Source organism: Orbicella faveolata, unplaced genomic scaffold (assembly GCF_042242905.1).
Source record: "Orbicella faveolata isolate gen_17 unplaced genomic scaffold, um_ofav_v1 contig_13, whole genome shotgun sequence".
NCBI lineage: Eukaryota > Metazoa > Cnidaria > Anthozoa > Scleractinia > Merulinidae > Orbicella > Orbicella faveolata.
In genome coordinates this window covers 31402237-31427641 of record NW_028301540.1, presented here as the reverse complement: position 1 = coordinate 31427641, position 25405 = coordinate 31402237, and the positions used below count along the sequence as shown (strand labels likewise).

At 37.7% G+C, this 25405-nt stretch overlaps 2 protein-coding genes and 2 long non-coding RNA genes across 4 annotated transcripts; 3 read left to right on the top strand and 1 right to left on the bottom strand.

Annotated features, from left to right (window-relative positions):
• The first annotated feature begins 1102 nt into the window (after nt 1-1102).
• On the top strand, nt 1103-5168 carry LOC110062551 (metabotropic glutamate receptor 2-like). The gene has a single exon (XM_020769479.2). The coding sequence runs from the start codon at nt 1339-1341 to the stop codon at nt 4549-4551; it is 3213 nt and encodes a 1070-aa protein (XP_020625138.2). The 5' UTR covers nt 1103-1338; the 3' UTR covers nt 4552-5168.
• A 3175-nt stretch (nt 5169-8343) lies between these two features.
• On the top strand, nt 8344-11562 carry LOC110062508 (uncharacterized). Its single transcript, XM_020769434.2, has 3 exons — nt 8344-8464; nt 10529-10756; nt 11066-11562. Exons 1-3 carry the CDS (start codon nt 8398-8400, stop codon nt 11467-11469), a joined length of 699 nt encoding a protein of 232 aa, XP_020625093.2. The 5' UTR covers nt 8344-8397; the 3' UTR covers nt 11470-11562.
• Nucleotides 11563-16191: 4629 nt separating this feature from the next.
• Nucleotides 16192-18138, top strand: LOC110062462 (uncharacterized). The gene is made up of 2 exons (XR_002298088.2): nt 16192-16329; nt 17288-18138. It is a non-coding gene; the product is annotated as an uncharacterized LOC110062462 (long non-coding RNA).
• LOC149115968 (uncharacterized) lies at nt 17972-21840 on the bottom strand. Its single transcript, XR_016206174.1, has 2 exons — nt 21452-21840; nt 17972-20288 (listed from the first exon to the last, which is right to left on the bottom strand). It is a non-coding gene; the product is annotated as an uncharacterized LOC149115968 (long non-coding RNA).
• Between the last annotated feature and the right edge of the window lie 3565 nt (nt 21841-25405).

Genomic DNA, 25405 nt, shown 5'->3' with positions numbered 1-25405 from the left:
AGAAAACAGAAAAAAAAAACTTCAAAACACCGCACGAGTAAAAATAAAGTAAAATAAAGTTCAAATGCACGGACTGGAATGAAAATATGTCCACCAGATTATTCCCTATAACAAAGCAGTCGAAACCAATTAACAATATAGCGAGAAAGGCTTATTGTTTGCCATCCCATACATTACTTTTTAAAGTCGTTTTGTTTTCGACCAAACGGGAGTGAAACGGGCGCTGCATGTGTTATCTTCATGCTGTTTGCTACAATTACTCATTATTAGGTTTGCTGTCAAAATATAACCTGTTCTCAGTCGGTTTGAAAGAAAGATACTTATCAAGAACTGTCGCATGTTATCCATGGTTACTATCATAGAATTAAACGTGGTTTCTGTTCTTTTTTCTCTAATATAGATTACATCTTGCCTGAGATAAAAACACCTGTATAGAGAAGTCCCGGAGAAATTATTCTCTCATTCGTTAATTTAGCTGGCAACTAGCTTATCAAAGGGAACTTCAAAACAACTTTAACCTTTGTTAAATTTTTCATTGTGTACAAAATATAAATATTATAGGCGATCGGACTATTTTTGTTTTCCAATATGTCGAAACGCGGTCGGTTGGTTCAACTTAATTATTGGAAAAAGAAATCTGGCCTCCTTGCTGACTTGGGGCAGGTTTTTCATTGGCACGGAACCAAATTTCTGACCATTACTAAAACAGATTTCCTTTTTAATTGTAAATAATAAATTCGATTTTTTATTATTGAAATATTCTGATTGTTTGTATCCGCCTAACTATCTGTTTCTCTCATTATTTGGTGCCCGAATTTCAATCAGTTTTATTTACCTAGTAAGTGAATATTTCCACGAAGCGACGCGCTTTGTAGCAAATCAATGCGGCGTGGCGAGCAGCGACTGACAGATTGTTTGCCATTTGGAGTACTTAAAGAACTGTTTAAAACATGGTTCTTTTCCAACTGGAGAGTTCGCTGCGGGGCTGGTTTAATTAAACCACAACTTTGAAGTTTTAATTTACACATGAATACAGTAAAGTCGGGGCATTGTGAATGGCCTATCTTTGGAATCTTTTCCGACTTTGTTTCGAATTTGGACGTTCTCAGAACTGCACCAAGACATGAAAAAACAACACTAGATCATACTTCTTGTAGCTCATCGAACCCAAGTCTATCTCGATAAAGGAAATGATCTAAATGGCCGCTTCTACGGTTTGCTTAAGAAGTCCTTCATGATGCCAGGATTGATTTCTCGGAGTTGGTATCTGCAATCGCCTTCATTCTAAATTGTAAATTGAAAATCAATTTCCTCCTCCGTGCTACTCCAAGCAGTATCATGCGTCACTTGAATATTTTATTTAGTTTCGCCGATCTTCACACTTTTTATTATTTGGTAATCTTGACGCACCTGTTTGGGCGACCTCAACAAGTTGCAGGCTCGAAGCAAGCCAGGGTTTTCAAACCTGCAGACATACTGTTGGGTGGCCTCTTTCCAGTTCACAAGTCAGCTGTAAACGATGACTCTTGTGCACCGCTATTCAAGGAAGGCGTCGTTTTAACCGAAGCAATGATCTACGCTGTAAAGTATGTCAACGAAAACAAGCTACTCCCTCACGATATCTCTATGGGCTACGATATTCGCGACACTTGTAGCAAAGTGTTAACTGCCTTGAAAACATCTCTGTATTTTGTTAACGGAAGGAAAGTCTTGAGTGAACAAAACTGGAATTCCACAACCGGGAATATGATGATGCCGACAGCTGCGAATAAACAACCGATTACAGTTTTGGGCGCTGGAAACAGTGTCATCTCATCGGCAGTTAATAACATTCTAAGTATTTTTAGGGTGCCACAAATCGGCTATGCTTCGACTTCGCGACTTCTGAGCAACAAAAATCGTTATCCAACCTTTTTAAGAACGGTCCCCCCGGATTCGCATCAAGGAAGAGCGATAGCGAGGATCGTGTCACACTTTGGGTGGAATTATGTAGCCTTGTTAGCCTCAGACGACATTTACGGTCGGCCTTTGGCAGAGACATTCAAAACCGAAGCTAAAAAGTTTGGAGTTTGTTTGGCAGTTGATATTTTAATACCTTATGACCCGAGCGAGGAGACCATAAGGAAAACAGTGGGAAAACTTCGCCAGAACAAAAGTATTGAAGTTATTTTACTCTTTACTTCTGAACGTGAAGCTGGTGAAATACTTTACCAGGCTGCACAACAGGATGTTACTCAAAAGATATGGATCGGAAGTGATTCTTGGGCTGACTCGCCGAAAATTGCCGAAGATAACGCGGACATTGTCGAAGGCATGTTCCGAATAATCAATCAGCCGACGGTTGTACCTGATTTTATGGAATATTTTTACCAGCTTAACCCGTTCAACAATGATCATAGTTCTTGGTTTCTTGAGTTCTGGCAGGAAATATTTCAGTGTAACATGTCCGAGAAGAATTTTACCTCCCCGAACGGAGATCGCGCTCCGTTTATAGCGAAAACCTGCAGCGGAGAAGAACGACTTGCTGAAAAGCTCATCAAAACAGATGCAGTTTTTTCTCGCGTATCCTACGTGTTAGATGCAGTGCTCTCAGTTGTTTATTCGGTTCGAAAAATATGTGGCTCTGACTTTGCAACCAGAACGAATGGAGACATGTCACGCAGGGAAACTTGCATTAACAGAGTCACGCCTTCCTCAGTTTTGTCACAAATCTTTAACATTACGTTCACCAGCGTGACCAATAGAACTGTATCATTCGACAAAAATGGCGACGGTGTTGGACGCTATGACATCATTAACCTTCAAGGAAAAAATCGACATAACGCAACCTTTCTGAAGATTGGCGAATATGACGGCAAAACAGGGTTGTTAAAAATAGATAGTAACAGAATCCACTGGCCTGGAGGCGTCACGTCTCCTCCCATAGGCCGCTGCAGCTTGGAATGTCCACCTGGTACTTTTAAGATAGTTATGAAACCCCTATGTTGCTGGCAATGCAAGGTATGTCCAAGTGGTAGCATCAGCAATGCGTCAGGCGTCTCCACTTGTACCCAGTGCCACGCGGACACAATTCCAAACGACAATAAAACCAAGTGTATTTCTGTTCCAACAAGGTTTCTTCGCTGGGACAGCGTGTGGGCCTGGGTTCTGAGCGGTACAACGATTCTTTGCGTGCTGGCGTGTGTTTTCACTGCTGGTGTATTTCTTCGCCACAAAGAAACTCCCATTGTAAAGGCGGCCAACAGAGAAATAAGTTTTCTGTTACTGTTTGGGTTAATGATAGGATTTTTGGTTTCTTTTGCGTACATCGGGAAACCGACGGACACCAGTTGCAAAATACAGATTATTCTGTTCGGAGCGAGTTTTGCATTTTCGCTGTCGATAGTGTTAGCTAGAATTAACCGAACTATTGTCGTATTCAGATATAGTAAAGTCACACCAAAGAGTCAATCAAAATTTTTGAAGAAATACTTGAGTATGTTTCTATACAACAGAACCCAAATAATGCTTGCATTGTTTTTCACTGTTATCGAACTTCTACTATGTGTCGCATGGTTATTGTCAAGTCCACCGCGGATCACTGCTCGCCGGCTCACTCTGACAGAGAGACTGTTGATGTGTGAGACGAGGACAAGCTTTGGGCAAATCATCTCAAATGCGTTCATCATCTTCCTCAGCCTGCTTTGCACGTTTGTGGCTTTCAAGTCGAGGAAACTGCCTCAGAATTATAACGAAGCGAAGTTTATTAGTTTCGCCATGTTCGTATTTAACTTCATTTGGTTGACGTTTGTTGGTGCATTCTACGGAACTCCTGATGGCCATCACAATGTTATTATCAGCTGCTTTGCAATTCTAGCATCCAACTTTGCCATTTTGGCCCTGATATTTGGCCCCAAGCTGCACATTATTCTTTTTCGCCCAGCGTTGAACCAAATGACCGTATTTAGAGCTCTTACTGCGCAGTATACTTTCAGATCAAGCCGCAGAAGTTCAGCCATTACTTCCGATATGATGGGAAGCTCTTGCGTTCAGAAAGAAAATAAATGTGTGCAGACGTCTGTTACAATGACAGAGGAACATGCCAGCGAAAAAGTTGTCAATGGCCTTGCAATAGGTCGAGCTGATGCGTGCAAAGGGACTACTCTTAGGAGGGTAATGAGACCAGAAACTATAGAAAACAAAGCAGACTACACGGCGCGGTCTAAATGGGGAAAGGTTGGAGGTCTTATCGCGAAGACTGTGTCAGACTCCGCTCTTAATAAATTGGGGGAGAAAGCTAAAGCGCCAGGCTTAGACATCGAAAGAACCAGAAGAGCATCGACTATTGAAGAAACGAGCAAATTACTGACTGGAAAAGTAGAGAGAGAAAAAGGCTCACTAATTCGAAACTCAAGTTTGAATCACTTAAAATGCCGCCCGTTAACGCCTATAGAGGAATCAAAGGCCGTCCCAGAATGTGCGCTTTCTTCACAAATGAAAAATTCACTCACTCAGAGGACAGAACAGAATAATTTTCTATCCAAAGGCCAAAAACTGGAAAGCGAAGTTTAAGCGGAATATACCACTGTTAGGTAAAATGGATATTCAGAACTCGTTCTTTCTAAAATGTAATTGCGTCCAAGCGCTGTTTCCCGAGTGCTTGACAGGTTCACTTGCTCCTATTGATTGAAATTATGGAATGTTTGCTTTCATTGGTTCAAGCTGTTCAAGTGGTACAAGATTAATAACTTAACCACAGGCAGTTCTAATGAAAGAAAACTCAAACCAAATACCAATTATTTCTTTTGACTTTTTCTCGATGTATTATAAAGGGCCGACAGAAACGAAAATCGAAATGGTCAAGCTGTTCTCAGTGCTGTCAATTTTCTCTAGAGCCCAGTCCACGCCAGGGATCTAGAGGTGATATTTCAGATAAGTGTAAAGGGACTATCGGAGTACTAAGTTTTTGGATTCTATCATGTTACCCCGCGACATAAATCATAATTTTATTTATTTAATTTAAATTATTCAATTTTCACTGCGATTATATAACAAAGAAAAAAAATCATAAACGATATTACAAAATAATGATAATATTAATAATAATTGTAATAATCACATTAATAAAAAAATTATGCTCTGTTAATTAATAAATGAAATTGTAAATAAATCGAGCGACTTTAAACTGATCTTTTTTGTGTCCTTTTAGTAGCTAAGAGGACTCTAGGTCGTACAGAAAGCATATACTAACAATAATAAACAAACTCAGGTTGTAAGAACGAGCGCCAACTCAGGGGGAGGTCGGGAGCATTTTCTTAAAGAAAACGTTGACAAGTACAAATACCGTCTTATGGGGGAAGGGGGGGGGGGGTGGCTTGGAGATAACTACGTTAGTCAAGCACGAGTATAAAAGCATGTTGACTACATGAAGTGCTGTTACCAACTAATCGCAATGATAGTTAGAGCACAAGTACCATAAAAAGTTTGAGTTTTTGTAAATTAAAAAACAACAGTCGAGTCAGTGTTTTTCGAGTTCCATGAAGAAAGGAACCTAACGAAGTGCAGTTGTCCGATGCGCGCAAATGACAGGCATAATGTGTTAACTGTCCAATGAACGCTTTGAAATAGGGCCTGCTGATAACCAATCGGAATCGTAAATTTTGCGGCCCGGTAAGATTAATAGAGTTGATATACCCGGAATTAAAATATTTTTTGTTTACCACTTCCATGCATGTCGCAACTCAGTACGTGTAAATATTATGTTTCCTAGTTGTAACAATTACGAATTAACTGGAAAACTTCGTATCTAATTTGGATTCTTCCCTATTTTTAAATGCCCGTAGATATTTCCGTGTGATGTCTTAAACTGATGTTGGCTTAGGTTTTAATTACCCTGTATAAAAAAGGAAGAAAGAATATTGAATATTATATTATATATTGTAATGTGAAATATTAAGTAACTAATGTCGATAAACAATGGCGTACAGAGCACAAAGGATTCTGGGGACTCGGTGCGCTGAGAGGAACGATGTTACGACTGGTGGTTAGAATCTCTTTGCTTGTTTCCATGTACCTTGACTCAAAGAGGCATATATCTTAAAAAAGTTCCTAACTCAGTTGTTTTTCATCCCACACATGTGATCAGATGGAATACCAACACTTTGATGGTTTATTTTATTACGATTTATTTTATCAGACAGCTCGATCAATGCCGCTTTATTGTATTTATTTCGCCGGCATCACAGAGATTCTAAATTCTTTCATATTTTGAGTCCCGAGTTCTCGAACCTCATCAGATATTACACTGACTTTTCCATATTTAGTCCTACTTAAAATATTATTTGAATTCATCTCAGTTACTAAGCCTGGTCATGACTAATTACAGCGTGGGCTTCGGAAATTTTAAGTCAATTTCAATTACTAGCTACTAGTTTGAGGTTTTCATGTAAGTGTTGCTTGATAGTAACTTGATTGGTAACAAACACTGCAAAAGACGGTGAATATTTAACTGCGGTTTGAAAACCTGCTAAGATTTAAATAATACCTTTTGTTCGTTTGGAACCAACTTGACCCAAAAACAATACTGATATGAGAAGGTCATTATTTCCCTTGTTTTCGGGGTAACTTTAGCTCTAAAATCATTTTTTAGTCAGTACTGAAGTTTAGAGAGATAAATAATGATTCTAACACCGCTTAGGAAACTGAGCTTTGCAGTGTGCCAATTTTGAACTGAATTCATTAGTCAGCGAAGTGGGTCGCGAAAGATCGAAGTTAATGACACATTGGTGAAAATTCGCCACATTTGCACTGTTTTCTCTGTTTCATTCATCATGCCAAATTGGACAATATATAAGTTTTGAAAAAAGCTTCGCCTGCTTAAATCTGCGCAAAGTTATTCTCGTTCATTTGAATACAAAATATGAGATCCAAGGTACAAAAATATCATTTGCTTTTTGTTAAGGAAGCTTGATTTTAAGTAGTTAGGCAAGGCGTCTCTGAAAAAAGTGCATTACAACATTTCCGGGCGACAGTATTTCAGACGGGGATTATACAAAAATTAAATCGGAAGTATTCGTTAAGAAATATAGCTTTTAAAGGTATTGTTAAGTAAACGTAAATAGGTCTTCAAAATGTTTAAAATGTTACAATTTCAATGACAAAAATATCCATTTAAAAACCATCGAAGAACTTCTAGAAAGGTAGAAGTTGGAACGGACAACGAACAACAATTAAACCTTTCTCGGATGTTATACATTCGAAATTGTAAACAAACCTTGTCACGTGGCATTTTTTTAATGACCAATTAGGTTCTCTCGGTGTTTCGATAAAAAAATCATTCATCTGAATATCTCAGTCATTGGTCAAGCTGGCACGCTCAACAGACTCTTTTGGCTAATTTCAGTGCTTTCCTTGTAGCCGCGAGCGCTGTCACTATAATTGGCGCCAAGGAGACAATTTTCCCGCCTAAATCACACGCGTATGTCAGTTGAGGCAGCAAGCAGGCGACACCGGCGCCCTTTGTTGAAGATAAAAAGAATAAATAAAACTCGTCAAATAACTGCCTTTTTTCCCTTTTACCGCGTACGTTTGAAAATCATTCCTTAAGCAGTCGTTTTTAAAATGCTGTTTTTATTTGGAAAATTAAAACATGAATATAATATTTCCAATGGGAATTTTTACAAGTGCGTGGGCACTCGCACAGCAACAACTCGCTGACTGAAAGGGCTGGCATGTGTATTAATGCTAAAATATACATGAAAACCCGTCGACTTTCTTCGAAATTATAACCGCTATTTCGTCAGTGGGCTATTAGTAAAGTAGCTCGACGAAACGACTTCAAAGAAAATTAAATTATCGTCCAAAGGAAGTAATATAATTTTCAACCACCTCTAGGTACTCCCTGCTTGACGCCAGCTCCACAAGCTACTCTGTATTCGTGGAAAAGGTTTAATATTTATCTTTTTCCTGAAAGAAAAATTAATTATCCTTCCTCTATTAAATGTCTCTTTGCAAAAGGCGCCGGGCGGGCTGACTCAGAGCGACAAAAACACGTGTCGTCATCTTAACACTTTGTTGGAGTTTGGGTTAAATTATCACGTGGGCTGCATACAAACCATAACAACAGTGCTACCTACAGAAACTGGAGGCACTTTAGGTTCCTCGCTGGAGCTTTGGCTGTTCGGTTTCAGGCACGTTCCTGCTATTTTTCCAACTTGCGTCGTATCCTTTCTGAAACAGAGCTTGAAATTCGTTCGCGGACAAACACAGCCATCCTGACCCAATCATTGAGGAGTTCTATAATCTCGCATTTACGTAATTCAAAACTGTGATCACGTTTCACACGTTCTAGAATTTTCCCAGCGCAGCGCAGAGAAGGAAGTATTGTTTGCGGTCGTGTGTTATTGTTGGAACTGAAGAATGCGGGCACGAGGGTTCAACTGTAGAATCTTTTGGCTGCCGATAATAATGCTCCCCAGTGTGACAGGTTAGTGAACAATTAACTGCAAATTTTCTCACCTAGCTGGGAAGAGTGTCATAAAGAGGTTTTTACACTCAAATGAAATATTCAAATAGTTAATACTGATATTCAGTACAATTTCGCTTTCTTTAACTGACTTTGCGGTGACCGAGTAATAGTTTTCCCGGGAGCTTTTGACTCTATGACTCAGCCGATATATAAAATATACAGTTTATCTTTAATCAAGCGGTCTGTTTAGAATTTCTGTTTGTTTAGCCCAGTTAACTGAGCGGAATTACAAGGAATATAATCAAAACAAGATTATGAGTTTTTGAAGTGAAGAGTGCACCTCTCGAATTATGAATACCAACAACCGAGCCCTTTTCTTTATACTTATTCTGTCAGCCTGTAAGAGATGGGAGTTTGTGGTCACTCTTTCACACGGCCGAGCCTGTTGAATGCTTAAAAGATGCACTGTTAAATAGTATTTAAACAGTTGCCGCTTTTTTTATCAGAACCCGCATATTCATTGGTTAAATCAAACAATTCTGAGTGTAAGTAGTTCGTCAGTTTTTCAAAACCTGACCAGTAGTGTAGAAAAAGCCTGTAAAATTAATGTTCTGAACCTTGCCATCAATGGCTACCGCCTGACCAATCTGAATTGCTGATAGTTTTATTTAAGCTATGGTAACCACTTTTTCGTGACTGCCAGAGTCAACAATGACCCGTGTTACCGCCAAAAATACTACAACAAACAAAGAAGGATCGATGCCGTGACATTTTCCCTACCTCCTAATGCACAATGGCGACTTAACATTACTATCGGTTAGCAAAAATATTAAATTTCTGTTTTCCCATGTTAAATTCTGTTTTGTCTGTTAGAAAAAAAGTATTCAGATAAAGGCCAGAGAGAGCGATGCAGACGGACAGCTGCCAGCTCAAATTCTGCTCTCATGAAAGCAACCTGACAGAAATGGGATTTGTTTTTCCATTTAATAGCTTCCCTGCAGAAACCCTTCATGTTTTTATAAGTGCCATTTATAATTCTAGAGGGTCAGAAAACCTTTTAGCGTTTATCTTAACTAATATTTATCATTTTTATATTGTTTTTTATAAGTATTTCACCATGCTGTACACGTGCATTTTCATTAACATTGATACAAAAATAAACACTTTTATTACTGCTTTGAAGTCCTTCATTGATAATGTTAGTTGAAGCTGCCATTTTGATTCTACTTCAGTTGGTCAGCTTTCTTTCCAGTGAATTTAATTTCCGCAACAACCACGACTTTCTGCAGCTTGCAAAAAAACACTCTTTGTTTTACAAGAATCTTTTTTATAACAATATTGAGGCTAAATTTAGAACAAGGCTGAAATTTTGTTAAACTCAAGGGTATTTTTTACATACAATAAAATCGCGTATTTTTTGTTTTAAATGAACTGTTTATTTTACCATTGAAAAGCATGGTGCACAATGCTACACAATACGTGCAACATACAGTTTTTTTTCGATAGTTAAATTGCTGGTCAAATCCGTTTTATTTAACTAAAATACAAGTATTATGCTCGGTAATCTAAGAATGTACACAAGAACTATATTTTCAGCTTTAAGTCGGAAGAAAAATATGAATATTCAGCCTGAGCAGGAAAAATATACATTCTTATAAGAAAGAAAGAAATACATAAAGGCAAAACGGCTGGATCAGTGACAGAATTGAAAACATGGAAAATGAAAACTACACATTCGCGAACTGTTTGTATTTGGGCGTCTTCATAATTGAATTAGATTACAATCTAAGTTAGTCACGAAAGAACTTAAAGAGACTGCGCTTATGTTGGGCAACAATTCGTAGGCATATTTTACGTCCCAGGATAACAAAATGTTAAGAAAAGGAATTTTTCTATTGAAGTAAAAGTAACTAGTATCTTGATTTGCCTTTTTTCTTTTTGTTACACTCACTGCTGCTGGAATTTAAGTAAATAAGTAAGTAAGTTTAATTTTTAGGACACCGCTAACCCATTGGTCGAGCGACTGTTCGTAAAGTAAATTTGCTCTTGACTGTGACATATTTTGTTATTTCACTTCACTAGCTCACATATTATGTTTCTGCAACTCTCCGTCGTGCCCACAAGCTGTTTGTAAATCAAGTCAGCGGTGTTTCACCAAACTATTAAGAAAAGCAAGTGCCGATGGGAAAGTTTCGACCAGCGTTATATACGGTTGCAGTGAGGCGCTGAATTCAAGTGACGTGTGTTTGGAGTCTTCTCCAATGATATGCTGTGATAGGGAGCTGTGTAATATGCCTAACATGTTAAGAAGTAAGTATAGCTCGATAAAAATTGCACCAGTCTGAATCCACTATTATATTCTTTTAAAATACGGAGTTGACATTTGACGGAAGAAAATACCATAAGACTTCTTATAAGCCCTGGGCTTATTCCACTTCGTGGACCTTTAAACCTAGAGGCATTCTAAAAATTCATTTCTCCCAAAATTATTCCAAATAGATAAAAAAAAGTCCTTATTTTTTAACTCCTGAATAACTCCGAACCTGGAATATGCATAAAGAGTCTATAAATAACCCTCAATACTTAATGCATGGTGTTATGTTTTTTCTTCTATCCCAGAGGCCATCAAAACACATCAGCAAAGAACTCAAGTACATGCTACAGAGCATGCGCCAAAAGTTGACGAAAACGGCACCAAATGTACATTGTCGATGCCTGCGATGCGGGTGGCCAGCGTTGTTGCACCTAGTGTGTTGATTCTGACGGTAGTCTTCCTATCATTAGGAATGTGTTACAAAATGTCACGCTACGAGAAGATGAGAATCACGAAGATGGAAAACGGTGTTAAAACCAAGTCGCCAAGTGATAAGTTATTCCAAAAAGTACGAGAGTTGAAGGGGTGCGGGTTATTAGCGGGACATTCAGTGGAATCGAATGCTTCAAAAGTCCGCAGTACAGAAGTCGGCATCAACAGAAATTGTCCTGATTACCGCGGGTTACTTTCCAGTCCCCGCAGCGTGTGAAACGAACAGGGAGGCCTGGGTTCAAGTTTTGAAAATTATATCTATGCGGCTATAGCAAAACAATTACTGAAAAAAAAAAAAGAGAAATAAAAACATGGAAAATAAGACGCCATGTCTAAGGACGTCGGAAGAGTCAGATTGATAGGAGTAAGTCATCACTTCAATTCTTATTTATCGGTTTATAGCGCCGAATTGAGAACATAGTATTTATATTATGAAAAGTGCAGATATAAATTACGATTGAGAACATAGTATTTATATTATGAAAAGTGCAGATATAAATTACGGGTTCCAGTTACCAGTAAGACAATAACCAAGTTACGATGGCCTAAGAACAGGAGTTTATAAGACAATGATACAGTTACATAAGAATTGCGGAATAAGAACGCTATAAATATATTTGAATATGAACAGTCAAATTTATGTCACAAAATTGTAATTTTAATAAACTGAAGTAGGCTTGGAACGAAGACAAAATAAAAAAAATGCTTCTTTTACAAACACAGTTTGAACGATGTTTTGCTGTCATGCATGCTTGCAGAAATGTTTCCAAAATTAATTGACCACGAGCTTCCTGCAAAGATTCTTGGCATTTACAATGGAGCGTCCACACTACGCTGGAGAAATTTGAAAACGCAGCTTTATTTCTACTGTTAGGTCTACCGTTCACACATCTCCGTCACGGAAACGAAGGCTTCAAACCGGAGGAATTTGAAAACGCAGCTTTATTTCTACTGTTAGGTCTACCGTTCGCACTAATCCGTCACGGAAACGAAGGCTTCAAACCGGAGAAATTTGAAAACGCAGCTTTATTTCTACTGTTAGGTCTACCGTTCGCACTAATCCGTCACGGAAACGAAGGCTTCAAACCGGAAGAATTTGAAAACGCAGCTTTATTTCTACTGTTAGGTCTACCGTTCGCACTAATCCGTCACGGAAACGAAGGCTTCAAACCGGAGAAATTTGAAAACGCAACTTTATTTCTACTGTTAGGTCTACCGTTCGCACTAATCCGTCACGGAAACGAAGGCTTCAAACCGGAGGAATTTGAAAACGCCGGCTTTTATGTCCGTGTGGATGAAAAACTTGAAACTGGCGGAGCTTTTCGAAAACGATGGCTTCACGATAATTATGTGATTAATCCCAGGATCAATATTTTCCTGCCCGAGTTTTCCCGCAAACTGACAAATCCAAATATGACCGGTGGCTGTTGCGTTTTTAAATTCCTCCCGCGTAGTGTGGACGGGAAACATTTGATGCGTTTTCAGACTAAACCCTCCGTTTTCAAAGTTCTCTGGAGTAGTGAAGACGGGGCCTAAGGGAGCCACGAAGGAATTTCCGATAACATCAGACGCGTAATACGGAGGAAAACTCAAATACCAGTTTAGAAATAGAAAAACAAAAAACAAAAAACGTGCGGGGGCACCTGAAAGGAACAAGGATGGCTAAGATTTTGAAAGATTCAGACGGAACCTTAAAAAAAATTAGAAATCCAGAATGTGCCACGCATGCGCCGGGCAGTAGGTCATAAGAAGTTGCCACATTTTTGCTTTAATAAACTTGCGAAAATTTAACAGTGAAGACCGTCATATGGTCTCCAAATCGTTTGAATCGTCGAAGTCTTCCAAGTTCTAGCTCAAGAAATCTTAGAAGATCTTAAAACGCTGAAATGCGGATTCCCAAACCTCTAGGCTTCCAATTTACTGCCCACCGTGGCAAGATTTTTCCTATTGACCTTTGCGGTTCACTGATTGAAGTCAATTCTGAAGTAACTGTTAATTACCAAGGACCCAACAAGCGAGAAAACCAAACAATAACGGTAAATTTAGTAAAACGAAACGAGCATTACAAAGAAACACATTAATTTTAAATTCGGCTGAACTGTTTCTACTCTCTGGCGGGTATATTGGGTGAGTTGCGAAAAAAAAAAAAAATTGAAATAATACTGTTAAGTCGGCGAGAAGAGATTCCCTTCGTTCAGTGGTTGTAAAGAGTGTGTACAAGAGTTTTGACCGACCCCCACCTCTCTTAGTTTGTGACACATGCGATCACTACCAAATAAGGTAATGAACACGTGCGAGCGGGATGAGACAATCGGGACCTGACAAAATAGCGAGTGTTCTTTAGTTTGTTGTGAGTTAGAAGTCCTTTCAGTGAGTTGTTGTGCGGTGAATAAACCAGAAAACAAAGAAGAAGCTGTGAGTTCTGTGTACCTTTGGGAGAACGGCTCAAGTGTTTGACAATTTTCGTGATGTATGAACGGAGCTTTGAAAACACCACCACCAGTGACTAAGGTAAATAACGTAACGTAATTTTCGGAAGATATTAAACGGTTGCTATTCAATCACTGAAATGCTTAACTCAGCGTTCTTAGTTACAAACGCGCGGTAACTGATGACAATAATATTTTCGTATTAAGAATTTTTACATTTAGGACATTAGATGATTATCAATTCTCGAATAATTTACGCGGTATAGTTACAAACGGATCGCGCAAGGACTTGCTTTGATACATCGGGAAAAATGGATTTCCCTTTAGTTTTACCAAAATAATGGCTATTTTTTCTAAATGAAACAATCGTTAAATTACTTGAAGTTTAAAAGGAGGATTACAAGCTGACAACTCGCTCAATTAATAACCACAGGATATTTATAGTCCATTTCAGTTTTGCAGTCCTGGCTCTGTTTGACGAGGCTCCCAAGAGTAGAATCAGTTTTTCTAACGGATTATTTTAAAAAGGCTGTATCTACATTAAATTTATGCTTTTAAAGAAAAAACGTAACAATCGTAATGCAAAAATACCTGACGAATCTGCAGAATTCCGAAGTGAGGATTGATTTATTGTTTAGCTCTTATTAACCGAGCTGGAGGTCTGTATGGGAGAATCTTGACCGAGGTCTGTACACACGACAGAGGTCAAGATTCTCCCATACAGACCGACTTAGCTCGGTTAATAAGATGTTTATTATATGGCAAAGAAGAAAACTTTAATTCGTTTAATGTAACTGGTTTATACTAGCTGACATTTTGCTTGCGAACGGCGATGAGCTTAACTTAAACCTGCCGAAATTTGCTCGTCCTCTTTACTTTTGGCACTTCCATAAATGATTGAGAAGAAAATAAAAGAAAATGATGAACATTTTTGTATTTTATGTGTACCAATGTATTTGTTGTGCCTCTTTCCTGACTCTTACATTTTTAATTATTATAATTACGGTCACCCAACTAGTTTAGCTTTTTAGTTATTTTGGGTGTCCCACTACTGTATGTACTGTACTGTTTATTTATATATTTATAATTATAATCTTGTAAATTCTTTTAGTTGTTTACAGTAGTAGAAATAAACTGTTGTTGTTGTTCTCAAACCGGTCTAGATTCCGGTCTAGATGGGAAAATCTAGACCGCGGTCAATATCGATTTCAGCCAATCAAATTCGTGAATTCGGTAGTTCCCAGTCCTTGTGAGACACAGCCATGTATATATTATTTTTCATTACGCCTACGAACGAAATCTTTTATAAATGTTTTTGGGAAGGAAATCGAAATATAAAATATAACAGCTTGTTTTAAGAACATATTTAAGCTCTGTGTTCCCTGCTTCTTTTGACCAAAATCTCTCTCTAATAACCGTTAACACACGCGTTTCGTTATTAAATTTCACAGAGATTTTGTATACAAATTCGAACCCGTTCACACATTGAAGTTGCTCATCAACACCTTAATTGGAAACCTGTGCAATGAACTGTAAAAAGAGTGGATAGAATGTACCTATCGAACTGATCTCGCTCCCATAAAGACGACTGAAAAATAAGTCTGGGTGCATATAATGTCTAGCTATGTCCTCCATCTTGGCACCAAGCGCTGACATCCTGTGTTAATAACTCGTGACGTCAAATAAAGGTAAGAAAACAAATCAGTGGGAAATATAAATATTTTGCCTTCTCTGTCTATGAATGATTGAGAACGTTTTCTTGCTATTCGGACCGCAGTTAAAATCGACGCTTAACTATGCCCACCGATTCTAACATGTGGAATGTTTTATTCCCTTATTTTTCGAATCTTGCATCAAAGCTAGAAACATTTTAAACATCGCACGTTGCTTTGTAAGATTCACTAAGAAACTTCTTACGGTAATTGTAATTTCATTTTTATATTGAAAAGTTCAGTTTTTGGCAATCAAGTAGGAGAAAACACTTGCCATATTCCTACTGAATAACACATGATAGTTTATTTTCCGTCGACCCAACGAATATAATGTAACCTAAGAAATCTCATTAATGCACGTCAAAAAGATTATTTGACAATTCTATTCACAATTCAACTTCAAAGTGAATATAAAACATGCAATTAGAAATTAGTTTCCATTTGCAAATGCTTCCTAACATGGGAGACTTACGCTTTGATTTTTTTTCATCACGAGTGTCATGAAAAAAATGTTAACGACTTAAATAAAAGAAGAAATACTTGAAAGAATATTTTAGATCTAAAACAAAAAAGATAATTTTTGGTTTTTCTCAACAATAGGTCTTTTAAAATTAATTTATGTATGCGCGACCGTGAGGCGGTAAAAACCAGAGTCTTGCCGTCTGTTTTCATTATTGACTATTGGGATCTACGGTTACCTAGTACTTGTGAGATCCACCCCATGACGTCGCAAAACGTCACAAATGGTGAAATCTAATTGGTGTAGACTTGTGTTTCCACGTTGTTCTCAATAAGGACACCCGCATAGAGCTTAACTCTCATGCAAATCACACGCTTTGTATAAAACTCTTTCGGACGAACAGATATTAAAGCCAGATTTCTATCCGCGCATTGAAGAACGAAACATTTGTAGCGTTGACGTGAAAGACCGGAACGGTTGGTATATATTTTACTTGTAACATTACTTACCTAATATTTCAATATGCATTCAGAATGAGTAGAATTTCGTGGAAATCGTCCTTAACGAGGGAATGATAAGTGTTTCGTATTTGCAAATTTTATTTAACGTGACAACAGTGCTGTCAAATCAAGTTAAGAGCCGTGTCTATAAAGAAGGGCTGAAAATCGTGCATAAACATGAAATTTGAAAATCATTGAAATCGTCTAACTTTGAATATTCCGACGGACATCCTTAACCGCGTTATTGGTTAAGTAGCCACTTTGCCCTTAACGTGCTTATTTTCAAAATGAAAATTTAACTGAGGAAGAAGGAAAAAAAAGGAATATTTAAAAGGCATTTTTATTGATACTACTCAAGGACTGCACGAGTTAAGTTTTAAGCAGAGTAATGCGTGAAATATTATTAGAACGTCACGGAGCAATACGGTATGAAATGTATATATCTCAGTGAAATATTGACGGAGAAATAGACAATAATGGAAACTTATTTCATTTTGATGTTTACTATATGTTCATAAATACAAAGAAATACGATAATATTGTCTGGAGCGGCAATTCTTTGTTTTTGATGTTTACGAATGTGAATTCTTCAACCTACTAGGGTTCTTTTAATAACGCCTTAAATTGAAATCCAGCACCATACACTGCTGTTCTAAATTTAAATTTTTTTATGCCGTGAATTCCTTCCCTCACTGCATGTTTCAGTTTTGCAATCATCTTGTTTTGGGCAGCTGCTTGCACCTGTTGTTAAAACTTTCAAAGGCAAAGCGGATTTAACTACAATAGTCACATAATTCAAACAAAGGCAAACTAGGGTTGTTATCATAAGTGATTTATGAAGATTCTGGCATTAAAACAAAGCTAACGGTCTGTCAGTTTGCATTTTTGAAAAAAATTTTTACCTACAACCTTTGTTGTTCTTTTTCACTTTTAGATTCAAGCTCCTTGAAGAATTTAAGAGGCTCAAATTCAAACACAGTCTTCGCGATTTTCGCGGTCATACGGGGAATACTGGAGCCTGGGGCGACGGTCAAGATTTTATCGTTAGGTCTGGGGTTTGGAGTATTTTCTGTTGTCATGGTGATTGCAGTGGCGGTTCACCTGCTGTACTATGGAGAACAGAAATCAAAAGTAAGAGCTGTTTTACAAAGACACAGGAAACCTGCCAACATCGATTACCGTTTAGTTTGAAAGCTGGTCTCCGCACATCTAGATCTCGGGACTGTACATGCACATGTGCTAGTAGCAACATGAGCTAACATGCTTATCAGTATCTCAAAGGAACATGACTATAGTGCAGTGTGATAACTGAGTCACGTCTTAGTTAAGATAAGAAAGAACTATAGTTAACGATTAGCCTGTGAACAGGCTCCCGGTGAGTCCCCGCCCCGATCGCTTTGCTCTCCGAATTCTTCTGTTTCGCGCTCGCCGAAATTTTTTTCCATCCTTCCCGGGAGCCTGTTCGCCGGCTAGTGAAAGATCAACTGCTCGTATTTTCTCCTTAGAACAGTCAGTACATTGTCAGGAAGACAAGTGATGAGAACTAAGAAAACCATCAACTAGGGGATATTAGGGTGTTTAAGCAACCACGATGGCGACGTAGAGAACAACCTAAGCTGAGAAATGAATTTATATTTAGCCTATGAATCTCAAGATACTCTAGAGACATTCAGTTTGTGCATATAACTGTTAGAACTGTCTCAAAACTGAACACTGTGTAAGGACGTAAAAGGTATTCATATCGTCAAGTGAAGAAATAGAAAATAAAAATACACTGTGTGAGGCTGTCTGTAGTTGCTCTTGTTCTCTAGGCTACGCAGAATTTGATCTTGATCAGTTCACGTTGTTTTGCATAGAACGACAAATGAAATTATCAAAAATTATAACGCTCGAGCACAGCTACTGTTCTGTCGATTAAACCTTTTGTTTTGGGACGTTTTCGCTGTTGTGGCCACTGTGGTTTGCTTCACTAAACCATCAGCACTATTATGAAGAGAAATTTGTTAAGGCTTTCCTGGATAGACAGTTCAATTTGTTGTCTGAATGGACCTTTTAATCGAAGCCATGCTTTTTCGATTCTTTCATTCAAATAAAGAATAATCCGCTCAATTTAACAAGCTAAATTTAGTAAATATGCAAAATTTTATAAGAATTCGTTGGACACTCTTAAAAATATGGATAGCCAGACTTACTCATTTTTACAAAGAAATGTATGTGAGAAGCAATGCGTTGTAAAACATAAAGCTGTAAAATAATATAATCATGGTAAGAAAGTTTACATACACGTTTGGCATTGAGAAAAATATTGTCACTCAACAACGTTACTTCTTAGGACCGACTAAGGGTTCAACCCGGGGGGGGGACTCCCATATCAAAAGCACGGGGGTGCTCGTCGAAAATTTTGAAAAGAACCCCTAAGAGGTGCCAAGATCCTGTTTAGTGGGCGTGGCTTGAAATTTTTTTCACTCCTAAGAGATACCAATTCTAAAACAACACTTATAATCTGTCATATTTTTTCGGCTCAAAATCCTAACAGATACCGAAAAGCTCCCGCTGTGGAGTTTGAGGCTTAACACCCTAACAGGTACCAAAACTACTTTTTAACCCCTAAAAGGTCCGACGAGCACCCCCCGTCTTTATTATATGGGAACCTCCCCCCCCCCCAATTTAGTGCGTGCGACTAGTTTTCGCGAAGTGTACGACACGAATTGCTTCTTGTAAATCAAACTTAAAACTTTCTTACGAAGTTGTAGGTTTGATTTGCGGCGCAAAACAATTCGTGTCCATAAACTTGTAGTTTAAGCTCGTCGCATGCAGGAAAGCTGTATCATCGATCTAACAGTCAGTCCTTCCAAAAATGTAAAGGAGTTCCACGGAAAAACTTTGAAGTTATTTACATGAGGTCATGTAAACGCGGTTAGAAGGTAACTTCGGACGGCAATTCACATTCCGATTAAATTTTTTATCAGGAATTTCTCCTGATTTTATTACGAAAAAGATAACAGTGGCTTACATACGTAGCTGGGAGAATCAGAAGTATTCAAACCCTAAAGAACACGCTACAGAAATCTCGTCCTGGTTTGAGACAACTTGCCAGACTTGCTTGTTTCGACCTATGTGAATGCCGTGGTTTTTCTAGTTCTCACAGCTGACAAAGATGAACTTGTCGTCCTGTTTCTGCTGCAAAACGCGCAGTAACCATGATTGGTTCCATCCAATATGAAAAATGTTTGGACTTGTTACAAAAATATTCAATGTTAGCAAGAAGCAAGAACTAATGCAGCTTCCTTTCACAGTCTGCCATGGCTTCTAACCATGAGGCAGGAAAAACGGGTTTGAAAACCCTGAGATCCGCCAGTTTTCAACTCAGGTTAGGTTCTCAGAATATTCCCTTGTTTTACGTCTTAACTCCATGAAGAATATTTTTACCAATCCATTGGCAGAATAGTTATCGTTTTTGTGATCTTTACTTTTCATTTCGATGATGTTTCAAGACGCAAGCTCAAGGCTAAACTTCAGTCAGTTCTCTTAAGCTTGATAAGTGCAAAACCGCTTTATGTTTAGACTCAGCAAAGCAATTCAATAGTTTTTCCTTTCAGCCATGTTCACTGCGAAATAGCACGTTTTGGAAAGTGGCGTTTCAATTGCTCTAGGATTATCCCTCGCGGCAACGTAATGTTTGATGATTCCCGCTGTCAGACTAAATTGCAATCGGTGTTTGCAATTCTACTTTTCCTTTGTAAAACAGCTCTCACTGTCGAGTCTTTTTCTTCAAAATAGAGTAGATGAATTGCCACTGCAATCACCATGACAACAGAAAAGACTCCACACGCCAGAACCAATGACAAAATCTTAACAGTCGCCTCAGACTCCAGTGTTCCAAGGTTTATTGGGAGAGACTGGTCTCAAATAAACGCAAATGTCCCGTCAGCGTCCTGCGTGTAGGAAATAAAAATGAATCATTAAAACGGTGACAAAGAAGGTCAAAATGCATACTGTGTTTCCTTTTCTCGCGATATTGTATAAGTTATGAATTATGTACGAGAAAATCTTGAATGTGAACATTGTTTGATTTGTATGTGACTTCAAAGTCTTCAAATTAGAATGTTGAATTTGTTTTACACAAAGAACGTCAAAATCTGCGGAAGAAGCAATTGTAATTATAATTATATCATTCAACATATCGTGTATTAACGAGAAATTTGAGAAATTCAAATTTACAAAAGACAGGGCTGAATACCAGCTAAATTCTGCTTGAAGTGTCACTGGAAAGAATTTCCTTTTGCTCCTAAAATAGCGCAATTGTCTTTTAATAACAATATTGCGTGCAACCTGTTATTGCTAACAAAGTAAACACAAAAGAAATATGTGTTCATGATTTTCTATAACCTTGCGCGATGCAAATTTATTTCTGACACATTTCTGTTCTGAAAGTTCTAGCACTTTTTAGTGTATATGTTAATGTCGATCGCTTTCAAGATTTTTATGACTAAAAATGTGACAAACATGTAAATATTCCTTTTAGCTATAACCTATTTCAGTTTCTTTCCAAACGTTTGCCACTTGACGTATCGAAAAGACTTCAAAATTAAAAATGAAATGGGTAGAAATGATGTTGAATAATATTCTTGGCAAAATTGGTCAATACACAATCTCTCGCGATCGTTACAATTGGAAAACACCGTCAGGCAAACAGTACCATGATATTTAGGAGTTATTTACTAATCTCAGCATACTACGAAATACTAGAAATTCATAAAAGAGAATTAAAAATATTGAGAAATCTCTGGGTACGGAGAATTTTAAAAATACTTCTGATCAAATAACATGAGTAAAGGACAGTCAACCACTTTAAGATGGCGGCTTTAACACGTATTTGGTACACAAATCTCAGTTTTGGTGTAACACGTAAGGCTTTAATATTTTAATTTCCTCATGCTTTTTTTAATCTGAATTTCGTGAACAAGATCGGCGTCAAAAGCTGAAAAATCAGTTACTCAAAGATTTTCTAGGGGGATTCATTTTGTATCACTCCATTCAATTCGAAAAACGCAACTTAATTTTATATTTCTCGTAAATACAGTTTGAACTGACCCACCTTTCTTTCTTTTATACGGCGATGGCTCGATTTTGAAATGTTTTTCAGAGTAGTACGAACCTTCTTCTTTCTTCTCTTTCGCAGTCCCTATTATAATTTATAAAAGGCCAAGAATTTAAGGTTGATTTTACAAAATACCGCCTCAGTGTTTAAAGTGCGGTCACTCTCTGCCGCTACCCTCGAAAAGAAAACCTCCGGATGCAATAACGCCAAATAATCCGCCTTTTGCAATAGCTAGCTTTTTATGACGTCAAGGCTGAGTGTTATTTATTAAGATGCCCAGAGGTACCATGTTAAGTCTGAATGCACAGGGAAGCCACTTCAAGCTCTACGTTTATGTCAATGCTTCCATGATGCTAGCTCAATTTCTTTCATGAACCTCTCATGTACACTATGTTTAAATTTGTATCAGACATTAAAGAGACCTACAGCTCTGTAGCGAGATCAGAGCCCTAAGGACACGAGATAAAGAAATTAAAAAGTTAATGTTAGTCATTGTGGTTTCGGCGAAAACTGAATTTACTACTGAAAGTAGCGTGCCACGTGATCACCACTGCTAAAAACTTGAGAATTCTAAGATTCATGCACTTAAAAGGATTTAGTCTACGAGGTGTTAGTTTAGTCTTGCTGAGAGGAGAAGAAATGCGGTTTCCTTCATGATCCGAAAAATATTGCTTTTTTTTCTTTTTAAGAGGAATCAATTAAAGAGATTTGTATCAGGAAAAAAATCAATTTAAAAGCTTTTCACCCGGATTGAAGTTATTGCTGAAGGCGCCGCCATCGCACAATATTATTGCGAAATAAATTATTTTATCCCTGTGCTACTGCTTATTTTTTTAATGGTACGGTAGAACATTTTTAATCACCTTAAAATTGAATACAATAAAGGAATATTATCCAGTTGCCCATACCGAAACTAAAATTAATTTATTAATATCTTCCGACCTATTTTTGTTTTAGGTAATGGTTTTAGAAGATAGAAATTTTCAAGTTGATTTTCTGAAATCAAAGACGAGCAATTCATTAGATATCTTTTACTGAGTACTTTTCGTATTTTTGTCGTCCAAGGGCTGAACTCAGTGCAAGAATAGTTTATTCTTAGGAGAAAAAGTCCATTGTGAATATTTTTGCGTGTGAAACACCGGACGAGATGCCAACTGCATGTGTATTCCAATGTTTGATTTTCTTGCACTTGTGCAAAGATTTGTCTCAGAGATAGAGAAAATGATTCCCCTCTTGACGTGCTTTATTAAAAGTTCAAGATTAAACGCTTACGTAAAGAGCAATTATTTTTTTCTTCTGTTGACACGCAAGTTGACTCTCTTGACCCAAATTATTGATTTTCAAACGCTTTTTTGGGAATTGGTCGCGCACTGAGATGGAGAGAAAATTATTGTCCACCTCAAATACTGCCTGACAAAAACTTGTAAACGAAAATAAAAGATCTTCACCCAAGAAAGCTTAACTTAATTATTTCAAATTCATGGGTTGAAATTTTTTCAAATTTTGGTGACCGAAGGGAGAATATGGAATGTACACGAACACGGCATAATTTTCAAAACTAGAAAGGTCGCAGATTTAGTTACACTTTACATAAGTATTGAGTTTGATTCTGAGATAAGTTATCGAAAAACCATTTAAGTGCAGGTCCATCTAAATATTTATTTTTAAGAACCTAAGTTTCTATTAACATTGAATAATGTAAGAAATGCTTAAAAACAATTCAACACAGTTTGGCTTCAACGCAACCCAACTTGCGCTCTGCAGATAAACCTCTGTTTGGCGTTGTTCTTCGTTTTCAGTCCTGTTTTTTGTAAACTCCGACGTCAGCTTTGCCCTCTTCAATAAAATGAACTATAACATGCTGTTTTGTTGTACCACATAAATAATCCGTTAAACTGTGATGCTTCTTTCCTAGTCGTGTTGTATTTAGAATACCTTTGAAGGCAACGAAAGATGCTAGACATTTCTGGGATAAATCATGATTTTAAGTCACGATTTTGAACTCTCCAGAGCTATATGAAGTACGTGTTTTTGACGGTCTTCAAACGATACAACGCGAGCGTTTTTAAAAGAGAGATTTGTTCTTTGCGAGCACTGACAATATTATTGATCAACTTACCCCTTGAGTATTATGCCAGTCTTCTAAGGTGTTTAGGTACAGAACAAAAACTAAACCTACCTCAGCTTCAAATGTTTCTAAGCCGTGTCTCGATCCGCTATAAACAATTGCTCAACAACTCTAAATGTACAAGCGGCTCAAATTTTGTTTTCAAGAAGAACTCCGATGATTCAGTTCCTAAAGGGTTTGAATTGCTGTTTTGTTTTTCTATTTTGTCTCTCTTTGAGTGCCGCTGAAAACAATTTTAAAATGCATTCTTTATTCGCCTTATTACAGGTGCTCAAGACCGCCGTTAATAAATCCAACCAATACTAGAATTCTCCATGTTGTGTTGTTATTGTATATGGCGGCAAAGCTTTTAATAATATCACGAAGCTTTTAATAATATCTCAGCCCAACTTTGAATGTTTGCCCAACCGATATCGATCTACGATGAATCGCGTTTTCGCCTAGATATATTTAAATTTTCAAATCACATGTCCCATCTAAAGTCCTCAATTTTAAATAGTGAAGTTTTTTCTTTTCAATTCGTGGCGTCAGTAGGTGTCAAAGAAGTGTCAAGAGAAGAGACAAGATAAGGAAGTCTTTTATTTTACCGTATATTCATTATGTTATATTTGTTTAAGTTATGTTTTTTTGATTTGTATCATGTATGATTTCAAGCCCAGTTCAGTTCACAGAAATCTCCTCTTAATGAAAAACAGCGGAGTCCAAGGGTTCCGATGCCTTTATTTTGTTTCAATTTGTTATTAGTTGTTGCAATTGAAGCACATGACGCTAATAAGAGATTCTTTTTTTGGACAAGTTTCCCATTGTCTCTATTGTTTTAGATCGACATCGAACTTGAATCTTAAATTTTGATTTGAGGCCATCTACACCTGGCTGTTAATGAACTGCTGAGGAGCTGTTCCAACACAAATCCACTGATTTATTTCACAATCAAAACAAATATAGCCGCTCCAAAAACCTTCCTAAATTGTAGCATGCTACCGAACTCAGTAGCAACCTACGTTGTCGGATTTATTTTAAGAAAAATACTTTTGTTTTCTCAAATTGTGAAGTTCCAGTGTGTACTTTCTTCGTCTGCTGAAGAAACGATTACAAGTTTATTTCACTCTTTTCAAGCCTACTAATCTAGTCCGAAAAGCCTTTCTTGCAATCTTACAATTTTCCTGGCTTCCCGATGAGGAGGGAAACGAGTGAATGGGACACAGTGGAGAGGACTGTTCGATCTTCTGTAATTTTGTGAGTAATTCATAAAGGACTCATTCAAGCCCAATCGTAGGTTTTGTTGTGAAACCAAAATCAAAGTTTGTCAATCTGTCCACTGATCAGGAGAAACTCAAAGAAGCGAACGAACGAATAACTTGAATGAATTGCGAACGAGCGAAGCGTGAGACAACAGGTCAGGTCGGTTGGGTTTGATCCTGTTTGGTGAATGATGGGATGAAGCAGAGCTTTCCGAAAGCGATGGCGTCACGATAATTATGTGATTTCCCTGAACGAGTTTCCCTCAAACACAAATCCAAAAAGACCGGTGATTGTTGCGTTTTTGAATTCCTCCGGCGTAGTGTGGACGGAAAACATTTGATGCGTTTTCAGAGTGAAACTTCCGCTTTCAAATTCCTCCGGCGTGGTGTGAATGGGGCCTGAGACTATGATAGGGTAAATTCTCTGAACAGGAGGAGTTTATTACAACTTTAAGTTTCTGGGAGGCCTATTTTCAATTGTGAAGTGTTTCCTTATTGGCATGGAAGATATGCGTGTATTTATGGGTTTTACAACACTGATACATTTATTCCATATAGGAAACCCTTAACCTTCACGTCCCC